General features: G+C 49.5%; 1 protein-coding gene across 1 annotated transcript in view; it reads right to left on the reverse strand.

Moving 5' to 3' along the window:
• The window catches only part of LOC117061564 (sodium/potassium-transporting ATPase subunit alpha-2), a 37,932-nt gene extending 21,857 nt beyond the window's left edge, over positions 1-16,075 (reverse strand). Inside the window, exons 1-5 of the mRNA XM_033174452.1 lie at positions 15,884-16,075; positions 7,082-7,186; positions 5,802-5,861; positions 4,812-5,015; positions 1,150-1,263 (exon numbers count right to left, since the gene is read on the reverse strand). Of these exons, the coding sequence (XP_033030343.1) occupies positions 1,150-1,263; positions 4,812-5,015; positions 5,802-5,861; positions 7,082-7,186; positions 15,884-15,895 (495 nt within the window). The 5' untranslated portion in view covers positions 15,896-16,075. The remainder of the gene's footprint in view (positions 1-1,149; positions 1,264-4,811; positions 5,016-5,801; positions 5,862-7,081; positions 7,187-15,883) is intronic.
• Between the last annotated feature and the right edge of the window lie 1,732 nt (positions 16,076-17,807).

The raw sequence follows: 17,807 nt of genomic DNA on the forward strand, positions 1-17,807 counted from the left end.
CTAAGCCTCTCTAAAATCCTGACATATAATTCTTATGAGTCAAAATGTGAACCCCTATTCACGCGGAGGAAGCCTAAAGGGCCATTCACTGTGAATAACTCATTCTCGAATTGCCCCCCTTAAAAATCAAATTGCCCCCCCCCAGTGGGGTGTGTGCCCCACGTCGGGAACCAGAGCTGTAGGTGAATGCCTTCAAGGGTTCTCCCTCCACCCCAAGTTTGCACCTTTTTCAAAGCACAAAACGTGAAGCGGGCAAAGACTTTCTCTGCAAAACCAGGACGCTTTAGAATAAAGAACTGGAATTATTATTATTTTTGTTGTTGTTTATTAAATTTGCAATGCTGCCCTTCACCCGAAGATCACAGGGCAGCTCACAATACAAAAATACAAAACGAGAACACAAAGCACAAAATAAAACAAGAACAACGGTTAGCTCAGTCAGTGGAGCGTGAGACCTTTAACTTCAGGGTCGTGAGTTCAAGCCCCACGTTGGGCGAAAGATTCCTGCATTGCATTGCAGGGAGTTGGACTAGATGACCCTCGTGGTCCCTATACATTTCTATGATGCTGTGATCATTACAAACCAATAATCCCTAGGAAGAACTGAAGGTGGCACGAAAGAGGCAGCCTTGATCAGAGAGATTTACTTGCCCTAAAATCATATTCTCTCTCTCTCTCTCTCTTTTTCTCTCTGTGTGCAAACTGCTTCAATATTTTAATTAAAAAACAAACACGTTTTTAAAAGTAAATAAAAGGACACTGCACCTTGTCTCAACCACAAGAGGGCAGTGGAGAATGTTTCTAGTCCTGTTCTAGTCTCCTACCCTCTTTCAAAGCCATCCGTTAGCTGAGAATATTAAAATACAATATCAAGACGTGAAAAAGGGAGGCATGAAAAGAAATTTGGCAGCTGGAGGGCCGAGGAGGGGACGGGCGTGAGATTTGCTATCAAGTTGCTCAACTCTGTGAATCGAGAAGGGTATCATCTGCAGTCCTTGTCCCATTTGGGGGGGGGGGAATTCATTTTTTTCTTTTCTTTTTTAAGAGCATTGCAGGAGGCTGGCCTAGATGCCCCTTGGGGGTCCCAGCCAAACTCCACCGTTCTATGAAAATAAAGACACGAGACGCGTGGCAGCAGGGCCTTCTTACCTGGGGCACCATGTTCTTGAAAGAGTCCATGATTTTGGAGCTCTTGGCCTCCTGGTAGTACGAGAAGCAGCCGGTGACGATGACGACGGCCGCCAGCACGACCCCCAAGTAAAGCTGGAAAGGGGAAAAGGGAAGATCAAGGGAAATCTAAAAACGACCGCGGGGGGGGGGTGGACTAGATGATCCTTGGGGTCCCTTCCAGCTCTACAGTTCCATGATTCTCTCTCTCACGGATGTGAGGTAACTGAGGTTATATGTATATGTAGTCAAGTGATATATAAATTTCGTGAAATGAATAAAATGAATGAATTCCTCAGGGAATAAGCCCCCTTTATCTGTATTTTTCTATGTACCACAGTTGTTGTTCAGTCGTTCAGTCTGACTCTTCGTGACCCCATGGACCAGAGTACGCCAGGCACGCCTATCCTTGCTTCTGAGGGGAGTCTCTCTTAAGCCGCTGAGGGAATTTTTTGGTCAGAAGGAAGAGAGGAAGGAAGCCTTTTCCATCCTCCATTCCTTTTTAAAAGGGGATTTTTCTCAAAGGAAATAAGCTGGCGATAAGAGCTCCCCATTCACAAATGAACCCGCTCTGCAATGTGGGAGAAACCCAAGTCTCCCATCAGGACCGGGCGAGGGGTCGGGGCATCATTTATTCCCGTTTAGGAATTGTGGGGCCCAGCAGCACGGCCGTTCCTGCCCAGCGCCGTCTGTTTTGGAGGCTCTGTTCAGGAAGTCTTGCAATGTAACCCTACACAGGGCGAGGCATGTGGGGTTGCAAATGCCACCCTGGGGACAGGATGAACCCTCCCCGTCTGCTCCGTGGCAGGTGGGCTGGGGCTTCTGGCGTGACCCAGGGAGTGACCAGCCCGTCCTGGGATAACCCCGTCCCAAGGGGATGGACGGAGACCAAGACCTTTTGGGTGCATCAAAATCCCTCGCCCCTCGCTCTTCCGCCTGCGGGACATTCTCGAGCGAACACAACCTCTGTCCGTTTCTGAGGCCTGCCGTCCGCACAGAGCAAGATACCAAAGCTGGGGGACATAGCAGCCGCTCTGTGCGTGGAGGGTCAGGGAATCTTAGAGCTGGAAGGGACCTCCAGGGGTCATCTAGTCCAACCCCCCGCAATGCAGGAATCTCAGCTAAATCATCCAGGAAAGGTGGCCATCCAGCCTCTGTTTAAAAACCTCCAAGGAAGGAGAGTCCACCACCTCTCCTGGGAGTCCGTTCCACTGCCAAACAGCTCTTACTGTCAGAAAGGTTTTCCGAATGTTTAGTCGGAATCTCCTTTCTTGCAACTTGAAGCCATGGGTTCGAGTCCTACCCTCCAGAGATGGAGAAAATAAACTTTCTCCCTCCTCCTTGTAAGGGAGCTTGCCGATCAGAAGGTCGGCGGTTCGAATCCCCGCGACGGGGTGAGCTCCCGTTGCTCGGTCCCTGCTCCTGCCCACCTAGCAGTTCGAAAGCACCTCAAAGTGCAAGTAGATAAATAGGTCCCGCTCCGGCGGGAAGGTAAACGGCGTTTCCGTGCACTGCTCTGGTTCACCAGAAGCAGCTGAGTCATGCTGGCCACATGACCCGGAAGCTGTACGCCAGCTCCCTCGGCCACTAAAGTGAGATGAGCGCCGCAACCCCAAAGTCAGACACGACTGGACCTAATGGTCAGGGGTCGCTTTACCTTTACCTTTTACCTCCTCCATGTAACAGCCCTTAAGATACAGGTGGGTAGCCGTGTTGGTCTGCCATAGTCGAAACAAAATAGAAAATTCTTTTCAGTAGCACACTTCTTCAGATACATGCACACGAAAGCTCATACCAAGAACAAACACAGTTGGTCTCTAAGGTGCTACTGAAAAGAATTTTCTATTTTGTTTCGACCCCTTAAGATATTTGAAGATGGCTCTCCTATCTCCTCTCAGTCTCCTCTTTTCCAGGCTAAACATGCCCGTCCTCATAAGGCTTATTTCCCAGACCCTTGATCATCTCAGTCTCCCCCCTGTGCCCATCTTCTAGCTTGTCCATATCCTTCTTAAACCGAGGTGCCCAGAACTGGACGCAGTATTCCAGGTGTGGTCTGACTAAGGCACAATAGAGTGGGACTATTCCTTCCCTTGAACTGGACACTAGACTTCTGTTGATGCGGCCTGGAATAGCGTTAGCTTTTTTTGCTGCTGCATCACCCTGTGGACTCGTGTTAAGCTTGTGGGTCCCAGTTCAATTCCTGGCATCTCTGAGGCTAAGCTGCATGATCACAGTATTGTAGAGTTGGAGGGGACCTCAAGGGTCATCCAGTCCAACCCCCAATATGCAGGAATCACAACTAAAGAATCCCTGACAGATGGCCCTCTGAGCTCTGCTTAAAAACCAGAGGTGGAGTCCCTCAAAGTCAGGGGTGGCCAGTGTGGGGACACCAGCCCCAGTCCACATGGCCAGGGGGTCAGGGATGGGGATGGGATCTGGACACCCGGGGGGCCACAGGTTAGTCGCCCCCCCCCAAACGCTTTTCTTGCAAGCTCAGGCAGCTTGTTGGACAGCCGACTCCCGACCCCGTCCTCACCCTCCCTGGGCAACAGCCATGTTGACTCGTGGGGTTGTTGGGGTCCAGCCCCACCGGCTACCCCAGCGCTATGTGGGTCTGACCCGTGAGGGGGCCTCCTCTGCCCTTATCCAGACATGCGTGATACATGTGTGATACTGGACAAAGTTCAAGGTGTTACTAATAGGCTGTAAAGCCCTTAATAAGTTGGGACCAAAACAAAATCGAAAAATCTTTCTAGTAGCACCTTAGAGACCAACTGAGTTTGTTCCTGGTATGAGCTTTCGTGTGCATGCACACTTCTTCAGATGACAAGTTGGGACCAGTTTGCAATATTGCCTTGCCTCATATGTGCTCACGCAGCTGCCTCGATCTGCACTACTAGCACTAGTTCTGCGTTGGTAAGAAATCCCTCTTTCAGTGTGGCAGCGCCCAGACTTTGGAACTCCCTGCCTCTTGACATCCTCCATGCGCCTTCGCTGTACTGCTTCTGCTAAAAACATTCTTGTTTAGGCAAGCCTGCCTAGATATGTAGAGATGCTGACATGTGCTTTAATCTGGTTTTTAAGCTTATTGTTGATCTTAATTCATTTCCTGCATATTTTAAATAGTTGCTTTTAACTGTTTTTTACTGCTAATTTTACTGTTTTATTCTTTTTAAAAACTGCTTTGAGTTTTGTTTTTAAACCAAGTCGTACATAAGATTTGTAAAATAAATTAATACTTATCCAGGTGCTGCTGTGAACTTCGCCTTCCTGAAACCCTGGAGAGCTGCTGCCAGTCAGTGTAGGCAGAACTTGCCTATATGGACCAATTACAGTATCTGATGCAATCTAAGGCAGCTTCCTACATTCCTATTTGAACCCTTTACTCAGAACCATGAGGACTAGAATCCTCTTTGCTAAGTAGCTCTGGCACTGTCCCCTTCTCTGAAACCCTGGAGAGCTGCTGCCAGCCTGGTTTGGGATCCTATCTTCTTGGGGCAGGAATCCCCAGACTTGGCCCTCTAACTGTTTTGGGACTACTACAATTCCCATCATCCCTGACCCCTGGGATGATGGGAGTTGTAGTCCCAAAAGAGCTGGAGGGCCGAGTGGGGGGATGCCTGTCTTGGGGCCACGAGACTTACGTTGTCATTGGCCGGCTCATCCTCCATTGCCGCTTGGATGCTGTAGGCCAGGAAGCAGAGAATGGCCCCGATCCACAGCAGGATGGAAAACCCCCCGAAGAGCTGCCGGCAGAACTTGACCCACTCTGGTGTGGTTGGAGGAGGGGTCAAGGCGTTGGGGCCATCCTTGGCGAGGATCTCTGCTGCCCGCGTGTTGGTCAGGCCCTGACATGGAAGGAGATAAAGGAGGAGGAAGAGAGGGCATATTGGATCTGTGTGGTGAAATCAGGGGGAGCCCAAGGGCCACATTCCCTTGTAGTCAACTTCCTGGGGGCCGATGGCTACTGCTCTTTACTTTCAAACCGTGCAAAATTCAGAGGTTTCTTCAAACACACAAAATATCTCCACCCTACAAGCAAGCAAGAAGCACCGACTGCATAAACACAAATAGCTCCCCCGCCCAAGAATCCTGGGAACTGTAGCTCTGTGAGGGGGCGAACTATATTTCCCAGGATTCTTTAGGGCAGCCCTGTGCTTTACAGAGGATAAGACTTCACAGGGGAGATGGCTATCACTGACTAGTAGCCAAGATGGCTCCGCCCTGCCTCCGCGGTTGGGGGCAGCGATGCTTCTGAATATTACCAGGTAGTTGCTGGAAATTGCAGGAGGGGAGAGCGGAGGATGGTGGACTGGGTGGACCCCCTTTGACCTGAGCCAGAGGGCTTTTCTTATGTTCTTATGGAGCCTCCAGCTCCAGAGGCAGTCTATCTCGATTCCTAAATTCTTGGGCATATTTAGCCACTGGACATTGGTGTGAACTCAGCCCCAGGCAAAAGGCCGGCATAATTATAACACACACCTCCATGGGATAAATGAAAGCCAGGGTGCCTTGATACCCGGCCTCCCTCCCTCCCCTCCCCATGCAGAAGCCAAAGAGTCGCAAAATGCTTTGGGGGGGGGCATGGAGGGTACATGGCAAAGAGGAGCAGCAAATGTTCCCCGTGGACTCACCCGGGACAGATCCACTTGGTACCTCCTGCTGATTTCGTCCAGCGACAGCTTGTGGTCATCCTGGCAAGGGGAGAGAGAAGAAGGACGGGGGGGGGCAGCGAAAGGCTGTTAGTCACGGGGGGGGGGGGCAGAAGAGCTGAACGTCCCTGGAAAGGAACAGGATCTGGGAAACCGAGGAGACACATTCCTTGTCGCTGTCAGTGCACAAAGCATATTTCTCCTCCTCGTGAGGAGGAGACGGATGCTCACAGAGAGAGGGTCCTTGGGCAAACCACCCTCCATGATCCCCCACCCTCAGTCACTCTGCCTCCTCATCAGGGACGGGGTGGGGGGGGCGTTCTTCCTGCTTGCAGTGGTCAGTCCTAGTTCCTTCAGAGTTGTATGTGGTGCTATTCCTACTCCAAGTAGACCTACTGAAGTTAACAGGCATTAATAACTTGCTTTCGTCCATTTCAGCAGGTCTATACTGAGCAGGATTTAGCTGGAGAAAAAACCTGTTCTTTATATATATATTTGCAATATTAATTTCAGTTCTGCAGTGGTTTTGAGAGAGAGAGGTTTTAAAATCCTTAGCATTTTAGTACAAATTTCTCTTTCATGTACAGTATTTTTGTGTTATGCAATTTTAAGGTGCATATTTTTGCAAGCCATTTCCCCCAAATTTAATGCATGCTGTTTTCACTAGTATATATATTCATTCCCACCCCCACCCCCGCATGCTTTCCCCCAACTGGTTTGTTTTGTAGAAAAGTACGTTGCAAAATTCGGATAGGTGTGGATTTTGAAAGACGGTTGGGTTTTGGTTTGCATATTGCTTGAGAAGTGCAAATAAGGTCATTCCTCATTAAAACGCAAGCGAAACTTCATTTCTCTCCCGCCTGTGACTGTGGGCCCTGACAGATCCCTGACCATGGAGGTTAATAAGGCTACCAAGCACAATGGCTATCTTTTCCCTCCACTGCCAGAAAAAAACACCTGTGGAGAGTTCTGCTTTCGCACTCAGGTCCTGCTTGGAGGCTTCCCATTGGGGCATCTGGTTGTCCGTTGTGAGAAGAGGAGGCTGGACTAGATGACTCCCCCTTTGGCCTGATCCAACAGGTTCTTCTTATATTCTCATGGAGCCTCCAGCTCCAGTGGCAGTCTACCTGGGTCCCTAGTTTCTTAGGGGTGCTTGGCCACTGTGAGGAGTCTGGACTAGAGGGGCCACTGACCAGCCTTAATGCAAAGCCTTGACCCCAGCACTCCCCCAAACAGCCCCCCCCGCCAGGGTTTTGACTTACCAGGTTGACTTCCTTCTTCAGCTCATCCAGCTCTTTCTCCTTCTGCTTTTTCTTCCCTCCTCCATTCTCAGCCGTCGCCCCCGGTGGGGAAGACTCTCGTCCCGCCTGGGGGGGGGGGAAGACGGCATTAGCGGCCCCAGTAGGCAAGAGAGAAAAGGCAGAGTCCGGCAGACCCAGAGTGCTCTCCGCCAAGGATGGCTGAATCTGTCGATTTCGTGACCCTCGATGTACTTTGGGATCAAAATCAGGGAACCCGAGGGCATTCCCACCAAAGACGGGAGAAATATATTTTCTCAATCTTCTGTTCAACTCCGTTTGTGAATTTTTCAAATAAATCCTCATAAAAATTACCAGCTTTTTTTGGATGAATTCTTCTTATAGCCACAAATTTCACTACATATACATTATTATTATTTTTGCAAGCAACTCCCCCTACTTTAGCACATTCTGGACATTATTTCCATGTGCATTATGTGTTTTAATCTACAATTTCCACCCAGTGTGTGCATACTTTTGCGCAGAATGTTCGGTCGGAGAGCTGGGTTGCAAAATTCGGAGAAGCATCGATTTAAAAAACTTGTAGCTGTTTTGGTTTGTGCGCTGCTTTGACTAAGGTGAATTGAGTCACTTCTCATAAAAACACAAACCTCTTGGGTCCCTTTCAACTCTACAATTATGTGATTCATAGTTAGATGGCAATTGTTGGGGGTTTTGGACTGCAGAGGGTTGGACTAGATGACCGTTGGGGTTCCCTCTCAACTTTACAGTTCTGTGATTCAACCAGCACAAACACAAGTCCCCCACTTCTCTGGGGCCTCTCCTTTCTTCTGTCCTGCACCACCCACTGCAACTGGAATTGATTTTTTTTATTTTTTAAATACTTCATTAATTTTGCCAAAAAACCCAACAACAATCAATGTTCAAAACAAATAAAAATACTGATTAATAAAGACAAAAAATGAAATAAAAAGAAAGAAAGCGAAAAAGAAAAAAAAACACCGAAGAAAGAAACGGTTTCTGTAATTCTTTTACTTTTGAATAATCTGTATTCAATTCAGTTTAATTTCATTGTACACAGGTGACAATAAAGGTATTATAATATTATTAATTGTTGAACTTTCCCTTATGTCTGTGAACCTAGAGAAGGCGTGCAACTGGAACTTAAGACACACACACACACACACACACGTGTGTCCAGGAGACCGAGCCTCACTTGCAGGTGACTTGAAATCCCACATGAGTTTAAAATAACCTTTGTAAAAACAACAACCCAAAGGCTTTTCTTTTGGGAATTATAGGGACACAACTACCGAAACTGCATAGAAACTTACTTATGTACGCCACTACAGCAGCAATAATGCTACTTGCCCCCAAATGGAAAGAAGCAGAACTCCTAGCAAAGGAAGAATGTATACAAAAACTTATGGAATATGCAGGAATGCCGAAACTTACCGGAAGAATAAGAATTCAAGATAACAATTTTTTTTTAATGAAACAATGGAAATGGTTTATTGAATATTCACAGATAAATCATAAACAGATAAGAACACTGACAGGATTATTGTAACAACCTGCAGTTTTATAAGCGTATATATTTAAGGAAGATGAATAAATGAGAAAATTCAGTTCAATTGGATATGCAGAAAGATATAAAACACAAATTTAAGGAACTGCAAAAAGAGGGGGAAGGAAGTCAGGTTTTGAAATGTCAAATTGGTTGTAAAATTAGTAAAATGTATAAACTTGATAAGTATAAATCATGGGTAGGTAAACTAAGGCCTGGGGGCCGTATCTGGCCCAATTGCCTTCTAAATCCGGCCCGCAGACGGTCTGGGAATCGGCGTGTTTTTACATGAGTAGAATGCGTGCTTTTATTTAAAATGCATCTCTGGGTTATTTGTGGGGCATAGGAATTCATTCATTCCCCCCCCCCCGGCCCCCCACAAGGTCGGAGGGACAGCAGACTGGCCCCCTGCTGAAAAAGTTTGCTGACCCCTGGTATAAATGAATGAATGAGTGAATGTGTGTGTGGGGGGGGGGGCTGAAATCCCACCTCAGTTTGCTGCTTCTGTAGCATTGCATTCCCAGGAACAAAAAACAGTTGCTAAACCCCCAAACTTCCGCATCTCGTCATTTCACCAGATCCATCCAAGTTGCTTGAAAAGTTGGGAGATCTGGGGATACCTGGTGGGTTTCTCCTAGATGGGCTACATTCCCAGGTGGACGAGCCCCATCTGCCCCTCACTTCCCTCTACAGCAGGGGCCAGCAACCTGCGGCCCATGGGCCCGATGCGGCCCACAAAGACCGTTTTACCAGCCTGCGAGCTGCCCGCAAACTGAGCTGCCCGCTTGGCAAGTCTTCCGCGTGCTGCGCTTAACCACTGCAGCGTGGCGCGGGGACTCGCCAAGTGGTGCCGGAAATGGCACCAGCACACATGCAGATACCAGAAACCGTGTCTGTGCATGTCCAGACACCGAAAATCGCTTCTGCACAGACGCAATTTCCGGCATTGCGCTGTGCACGTCCGGCCCACAGACAAGCTCCACGGAAGTGCTCCGGCCCATGGCCGGTAAACCTTGCCGACTCCTGCTCTACAGCACATGCAGAAACCACCTTATTGGCTGTTGGACCCCCTCTTGGTCTCGTCCATCCCTTCAATGCGCCAGAGCCTGTCTTCGAATACAGGGGAAGTGCTTAACACACTGAGGGTTAGAGACCCATCGGCTGCCCTCACCTGGTTTAGCTGGCCATTCGAAGCCGCTCCCGGGGTGTGCTGACAGTTTCTATGAGCTTCAAGTGAGAGCTGTGCGCAGGGTGGGGGGGGGCAAAGGTGGGTGAACATGATGTCCCCCCCCACCAGAAGTACTACCCCCCCCCACTAGCACTCCATATACCCCAAGTACGGCGTTCCTGTTAGTATACAAGGGAGCGGTTTGCCTGCGAGATTGCCTGACCCTGCGTGCGTATGGCCCGTGAATTCGATTGACGGAATTGGCCCTGTTGCCGGTGCCACATAATCCCCGTTCTGAATTTGTAGGAACTTGATTCTTTAGTGTGGCAGCACCTAAACTTTGGAACTCCCTGCCTGTTGACATCAAGCAGGAGCGTTTGCCGTACTCTTTTTGGCTCAAAACATGTCCTTTGGAGAACTGGTGCGAGTTTCAAATCTGGTCTTAATCTATTGTTTTAAGTCTTGAATTATCATCTTGTTGATAACTTAATGGTTTTCTTTGGGGGGGGCATTTTTTAAACAAGCAAGTGGTGTTTAGATTTTATGAAATAAATAAAAGCACCGTGAACAAATCTGCTCCGTTTATAGCTGAGATATACAGGCCCTGAATGAAGACTCATTTGTGATCCCGGCATTTCAGGGGGTTAGAAGAGATGACCGCTGGGGTCCCTTCCAACTCTGTGAGTCCCTGACTCATTTCCAGCAGAAAGCAGGCAACGAACGACCTTCCTTCTAGAGCTCTGAGTGCGCATTTAGCAGTGGCCTCACGGCAGAGCAGCCTTTGCCCAACATCCCCGGCAGGACCCTGCCTTCAATGGGCCTGGCGCAAAAGCTTTGATGCCTTCTTCTTCTTCTTCTTCCTCCTCCTCCTCCTCCATCACTGAGCTACTGATCCTATTTGGCCGGTCCTGGACAGAATGCCAGGAGAAGCTATTATTGTCACGGCATTTCCGGACCGAGGGGACGCAGGAAGCACAGGAGGAGGCGGCCAAATGCTTTTCTCCCCACCTCAGCAAAACTCTTGAGATTTGGACGTACAAGGAAAGTGGCCAACACAGCTGGTTGTCCGCTTGTATAGAATAAGTTCTTGGGAGGTGGAAGCAAAGTTGTTGATTTCTCCTAGAAAGGAGACCAGGCCTTGCTGGTTTCGCCAACCCCAAAGGATCTGGGCTTCCAGCATCAGTAAAAATAGGAACAGGCAAATCTGCAGAGTTGGGTTTCTCAGTTTCTCACTTTTCTGTCTTCAGTTGTCCACGTTTCTGCATCAAAATGCAATTCTCCCCCACCCTTACCCTTTTTAAGAGTCCTCGTGAAAATCCATCAGCATTTAAGGCAAATTTCTCCTGGATTGCACATGCCTATTTGCAATTTTGCCTAACATTCGAATTTTTGCAAAGCAATTTTCTAGAATAACTTTTCAATAATGGGTGCATTTTGGGGCACACTTTACCCAAATGCGTGCATTTTTTTCTGCCTTTGGGCTGGAGGGGCACCCTGCAAAATATGGTCATATCCAGTGAGACTCAGCGTGGCTGAGTGGGGATTCGAATTCTAGCCTCACCCCGGTCCAAGTCCTCATTTAATCCTCACAACAACAGCCCTGTGTGGGATGCCAGGCTGAGAGGCCGTGACTGGCCAAAGGTCACCCAGCGAACTTCATGACCGTGTGGGGATTTGAACCCTGGTCTCTCCCAGGTCCTTGCAGTTTGCCACACTGACTCTCGAACCTCTCTTCCTGACCTGCGCCACCATCACTCACTTCCAGGGCCTGACTTCGGGAGGGGGGGCAGGATGCCAGCCACACCATTCCCCAGCGCTGAAAGAGGGGAGCGATGTCATTAGCACTCGGGGCATGTCTTGGCATGGCGAGGGACCCCGGAGAGCGACAGAAAAGGCTGGGAGAGAGCGAAACCACTCCTGTTCCAAGTCTTTCCTATTCAGGCCTCCGCGGCTTTTCAGGAGTCAGAAAGACCCCTCTGTTCCGCCTGCTTGGGCATTCAGTGCCCAGAGAGACATCTTCTCTCTCCTCCGCTGGGATCTGGGCTTGGCACGCCTCTCCTCGGGGCCCCCGGCGACAGTGAGAATGTGTGTTTTCCCCATCCTGGCCCAAAAGGAGGGAGAGAAAGAACTGGGCCAGGCAGAAACTCCCTGAGCGAAGAAGCCCTTCCCTTGGCTGAGGTGAGGATGGACAACTGCGAGGCGGATCAAATGGCACAAAACGATGCAGGGAATGGCGGAGCGAGGAAAGGTTGTGGCGTTTGGGGATTTCTGCTCCAGGGAAATGGCGAGGGAGGGGTGACATGGTAGAAGTTTATAGAACGATGGAGAAAGTGGGTGGAGAAATGTTTGCGTCCCTCTCTCCTAACGCTAGAACTTGTGGGCATCTCATGACACTATAAGCTGGAAGATCCAGGACAGAGAAAAGCAAGGACTTCTGCATGCAGGACAGAGTTGAACTGTGGAACTCACTGCCACAGGAGGCAGCGATGGCCACCAACCTGGATGCCTTCGAAAGGGAACGCTTCTGAATATCGATTGCTGGGGACACAGTGCAGAATGAGGGGTGGCTTTGAGAGAAAATTGGGCTGGAAGGGACCCCTTTCGTCCAACCCCCTGCAATGCAAAGCTGGTATCTGGGATTCTAGATAGCATTTGGGGAGTTGTGGTGGAGGAAGCTCATTTCCACGCCCCAGGAGGCCTGTGCTTCCAACACCTGCCCTATGATCAGTAAAAACTAGGAATGGGCAAATATCACCATCAATAAGTATATTGAAATAGCCAAAGGCCACGACAGTTCCATAACAGTTTGCCAAACTGCAGGGTGGACAAATAGGCTGCCGTTGGTTTCTCGGTTTTCCAAGTTCAGTCCTCCACATTTCCACATCATCTTTTGCTTTCGTTTGTCAAGGTTGCTGGGAATGACAGCTCTGTGCCCGCATTTCCCGGCATGTTCCAATGGATGTGCTTTCGGCGCATGGTGAGGACCTGCTCACAATTCCCCCGTTTTGCATGGAGAAGCCGACAGGAAGCCGGCGGTCAGCCAAGGCCCACGGCCATTCCTCCTGCTGCGAGGCCAGGCCTTGTCATCCCAAAGCCCTGTGTCCTATATATACATTTTCAACTATTTTTAAACGAGGGAAAATGCATCACGGCTCAAGTGAAGTGATTGGGAAGTCGATTCCTGCCTCCCTTGAAAAGAGGTGAGCATGGTAACCAGGGGGCGAGCCGTGGGGAGGATCGGGGCTCCCCCATCCCCTCCCACTGCCACACAGGACCCTGTTCCCAGGTCTCTCTGTAACACGACCCCTCGCAAACAAGAGTTGTTCTTGGCAAAGGGGGAACTTTTCCGTGAGCGTTGCAATGAGCTCCTCTTTTTATTTTCTGCTCCTGAATAAACATCTGCATCTCCTGGGCCTGGTTCTTGGGACCCCAAAAGGTCCCAGTGAAGGGTTGGGCCCGGTCCAACGATGTCGGGCACCCCTCTCCCACTGCCTGTGCGACTCAGGAAGTGAGATGAGACCATTTGATTTCGGAAAGGCTCCACAAACAGAACTTCTCATGCCAGGGACCGAAAGAGGCTTGGTTTTGGAACACAAACACGGGAAAGTAGGAAGCAGATTCCTCCAAGTCAGTACTGACCACACTGACGGGCATTGGCCCTCCAGGGTCTCAGGACTTCTTCATGAAGCATATAGTTAAACTATGGAACTTCCTGCCACAGGAGGCGACAACGACCATCAACTTGGATGGTTTTAAAAGTGGATTGTATACACTCCAACATTTCACCAATGAAAATAGGGGCATCCTATTCCATTTATTATTATTATTATTATTATTATTATTATTATTATTATTACCCCATCCATTTGATTGGATTGCCCCAGCCACTCTGGGTGGCTTCCAGTATACACAAAAACTTAAATGTTTAAAAACTTCTTTACAGAGGGTTGCCTTCAGATGTCTTCTAAAAGTTGTATTGTTATTTATCACCGTGGCTCAGGGTTTGCACAACTCCAACATTTCTGCAACGGAAATAGGGATGTCCTAAGGCAGGGGTCAGGAAACCCTCGATACGTGGGTTATCGGGGGAAAAGCCCTGAGAAATCTCTGGCAACGGGTGTCCAGTTTGCTCACCCAGCCTGGCCCTGGCTGCACCCTGCTTTGTGGCGAAAGGGTGCGTGGAAATGGGACAAGGGGCAATCACAGAATCCTAGATGTGCAAAGTTGGAAGGGATCCTAAGGGTCATCCAGTCCAACCCCCCACAGGAATCACAGCCAATGTTTCATTCCACTGAATGTAGGGGGCAGAAATCAGCCACCATCTCTTCAAATTCCCTCTGTATCTTTTCTGTCTCCACTGCATAAAAAAACAACCTTGCAGCGGCCCCCAAAACCCTGAGTTCCGGTCCCCATTCTGGAAGGGCTGGTGCCTAGTGGTTTTCAGGAGCCAGGGGGCCTCCTGTCACCCCTCCCTGCCCTGGTGGCTTCTTACGAAGTGCCAGGAGATGGTGTATTATTTCAAGTTTCTAGACCCTAAGGTCAGCGTTGCTGAACAATTCAGAATGCAAACAAAAACTATCGTCTTTCTCCGGTTGGGGTTTTGAAAGGTTGTGGGATCTATCCTGCATGGCTCAATTCTAAATGAAGATGCTGAATGGGATCCAGACCAATGGGATCCAGACCCTTGGCTTGTACCGGACATGGAATCAGATTTTCCCACGGGGACAAGATCTTGTTTAATTAGGAGAGGATTAAAAGTGAATGAAAACCAGCCCTCCTGGAAGCTGACGGAGAGCGACTACACAGCGATGTTTCACCATCTACCTTTCCGACAAAGAACACAGGATCATAGTCGTTTTCTCTGATAGGAACCCCAGGAGTTCTGCAATGAATTATACATCTGAAAATGAACCCCAGGAGTTCCAGCTGCGCCAGATCACAGGCAAAAGATGAATCTTCAGCGGTGTCCCAAACATCTGGGGTTGGGTCAACAAATGCTAATACCCTTTTCTCTTTCCTTTGCGGGTGATAACCAGGACTGTGGAAAAACCCATCTATAGAGAAGGCTGGTGAGTGCCTTTTCTTTTACAGTATCTGTTTTGTGGGTGCAGAGAAGGGAGCATTTTCCCCAACCACCAAATTGCACCAAACGTTGCACCAGAGAGGAGAAACACTCAGCAAACAGTTCTGTGAAAGCTGGAAGCTGGCAGTCACCTTTCCCATGGAATCATCAACAGTCTAAAAGAAGGAAACCCCAACAGACGCTTTTGTCTTACAGAATATTATATTTGTCTGTTGAATATGCCTTGCTAACGAATGTGAGAAACCAACACATTCTGTGACACGGAGGTAACAACAGGCTTTGTTCTCCTGCACCCTGTAAAATCTGACAGCGAAATACTTTTTCTGACAGCTGGGGTGGCAGATTTTGCCAGCTGCCGCCACCGCCGGCCGTGAGGTTCCCACTAGACGCTCAAAGCGAAGGCCACACTTTGTAGGTGCAAGAACAACAGCACAGACCTATTGGCCAGGGGCAAAAAAACTTTTCTGAACTCAAAGCAGGAGCCCAAACACCCCTCTCCTAAAAGCACGACAGGGGGCAGAAGAAAGCCTCCCGCTGGACTCTGGTGAATTTCAGCACCATGACATTTACAGCCCAGCTCCTCCACTCAAAGCAACAAGACGCCCCAAACCAGTCTACATGAGCGCAATACCGTGGACCCGATCCTGCACACCCCTCTGCCAAAGCGGACCACGCCCAGAGAGGACCCCAATCTGCCCAGCCCAGCCACGCCCTGTGGGGCTAATCTCCACGGAGCTGCAATTAGAGGTGGGTGGGAGATATGGGAACAAACGCAGCGATCTCCTTGCCTTTTCTCTTTCTGTGGACCCTTCCTACTTGCCCCCCACAAAACCCCACAAGGCATGCACCCACACCCTGGACTTCTCAAGGACCCCTGCAGGTGCCCCCCATTACTTTGCAGTACTTGTTTGCACCCCTGAAGGACCACTTCTTTCCACCCCCCACCCCGATATGGCCTTTGGGGGCCACAGACTCAGCGGTACTTACCCCTTTCCCCATATTTGCTGGTGCAGGAGACGGAGGGGACAGGAGAAAAGGGGGTGGGGAGGGGGAGACGACAACAACAACAAAAGGGGTGGGGGGTAGCCTATAAGGAGCACATGTAGGAGATATACATTCAGGGGGGTGGGCCTTTCCTGTCTTTAAATAGACGGCTGGGTCCCTCCGCTCCTTCTCTGGACAGTTGCACTTGTTGAAACTGGATCTTCAGTTGAGAGGGGAGAGAGAGAGAGAGAGAGAGAGGCAGGCCCCTCCTCCCAGAAACCTCCCTCTTTTTCCTCCTGCTTTCCCCAGCCCCCCTGCCCCATAAACCCAGCCCCCTTTTGCTGTGAAACCCCACCTCCCTTCCTCAGGCGGGAGGGCTCTGCCCACCAGCAGCTGGCTCTGCCAAGGGAGACTTGCCAAGTTGCACCCCCTCCCAGTCCCTTGGCCAAGGAGAAACTCGCCAGCTGTGTAAAAAGTGCCCCTCTATTTCCCCCCCCCTTGCGCTGGGGAGCTGTGGCGCATATCTCAAAGCCAGGTGACTGATGCCAACGTTCTTTGCAACTTGGTCCCTGCCACACCTGTCCTTTCCGCAGCTGCTGTTGCGAGGCGTGCGTCTGAACCCGCATGTGTGTCCGGCATGAGAAGTGTTGTTCTGCACACACACACACACACGCACACCCGAGAGCTTTGGGACCTTTCGCTGGAGTTATAACATGCCTTTTGTTATGACCACATGTTTGCCCTCATGCTCGCAAGAAAGGTCGGTTTGTTACGTGAAGTGAACGAGACTGAGCACAGCGGTACCTCGGTTTTCGAACGTCATCCATTCCGGAAGACCGTTCGAGTTCTGAAACGTTCGAAAACCGAAAACTCAATAGCTGGCAGGATCTTGCACTCAGCCGAAGCTGTACGGCATGTTTGACTTCCGAGGCGTGTTCGAAAACCAAAGCATTTACTTCCAGGTTAACGGCATTCGAAAACCGAAATGTTCGCCAACAGACTGTATCTCGATGCTGCTTCGGACAGCAAAGTTGGGATATAAGCAGGAAATCTTCCAACATGAATCCGAACCAATGGCTTCAAGTTGCAAGAAAAGGGATTCCGGCCAAAAAATCAGGAAGAACTTTCTGGTGATAAGAGCTGTTACGACAGTGGAACAGTCTCCCACGTGAGGTTGATGGACTCTCCTTCCTTGGAGGTTTTTAAACAGAGGCTGGATGGCCATCTGTCCTGAATGCTTTAGCTGAGATTCCTGCATAGCAGGGTGTTGGACTAGATGACCCCTGGAGGTCCCTTCCAACTCTGCAATTCTGATTCTATTACCTCAGAAGGTGGTGATTCAAGCGCACCTTGGTCGAAAGATGAATGGTTAAAAAAAAACAACCAAAAACAGTAGTGCATGTGTGTGTTCTTTTTTAAAATTATTATTCAGTTCTTCTAGGTCCCCCCCTTTCAGTGAAATGTTTTTGTTTTGTAAAAAGTTAATATAATAAAAATATCCAAGTGTCGCTCCCCTGTTTGCCAGGCTTGTGACAAGGGTCGTCTTGGAAATGGTGCTTTTGCTGGAGATGTGATATTGAACATTTGTTCCGGTTTCTGACCCAGAGCTCAGAGGACAACACACACACGTTCTTACCCTGCGTTTTGTGGCCCGTTTCTTCTCCAGCTTTTGTTCGTTCCGACCTTCTTTGTGGGGAGTGGAAGGAAGTAGATCTGCTGAGAGAGGCAGAAGCACAGGCTGGTTAGATCAGACGGTTTGCTTGCATGTCCCATATCTCAGCTGCTACAATGCTTGGCTGGTCGTACCGCACATCACACCCGTCCAATGACACACACACAAACGTCTCCTGCTTCTCTTCCACTCCCATGTTGCGCACAGAGCTCTCCTCTCTAGTTCAGCCTTTTTCAACCTGGTGCCCACATTGCC

The sequence above is a fragment of the Lacerta agilis genome, chromosome 17 (genome assembly GCF_009819535.1).
Source record: "Lacerta agilis isolate rLacAgi1 chromosome 17, rLacAgi1.pri, whole genome shotgun sequence".
In the NCBI taxonomy this organism is placed as follows: Eukaryota; Metazoa; Chordata; class Lepidosauria; order Squamata; family Lacertidae; genus Lacerta; species Lacerta agilis.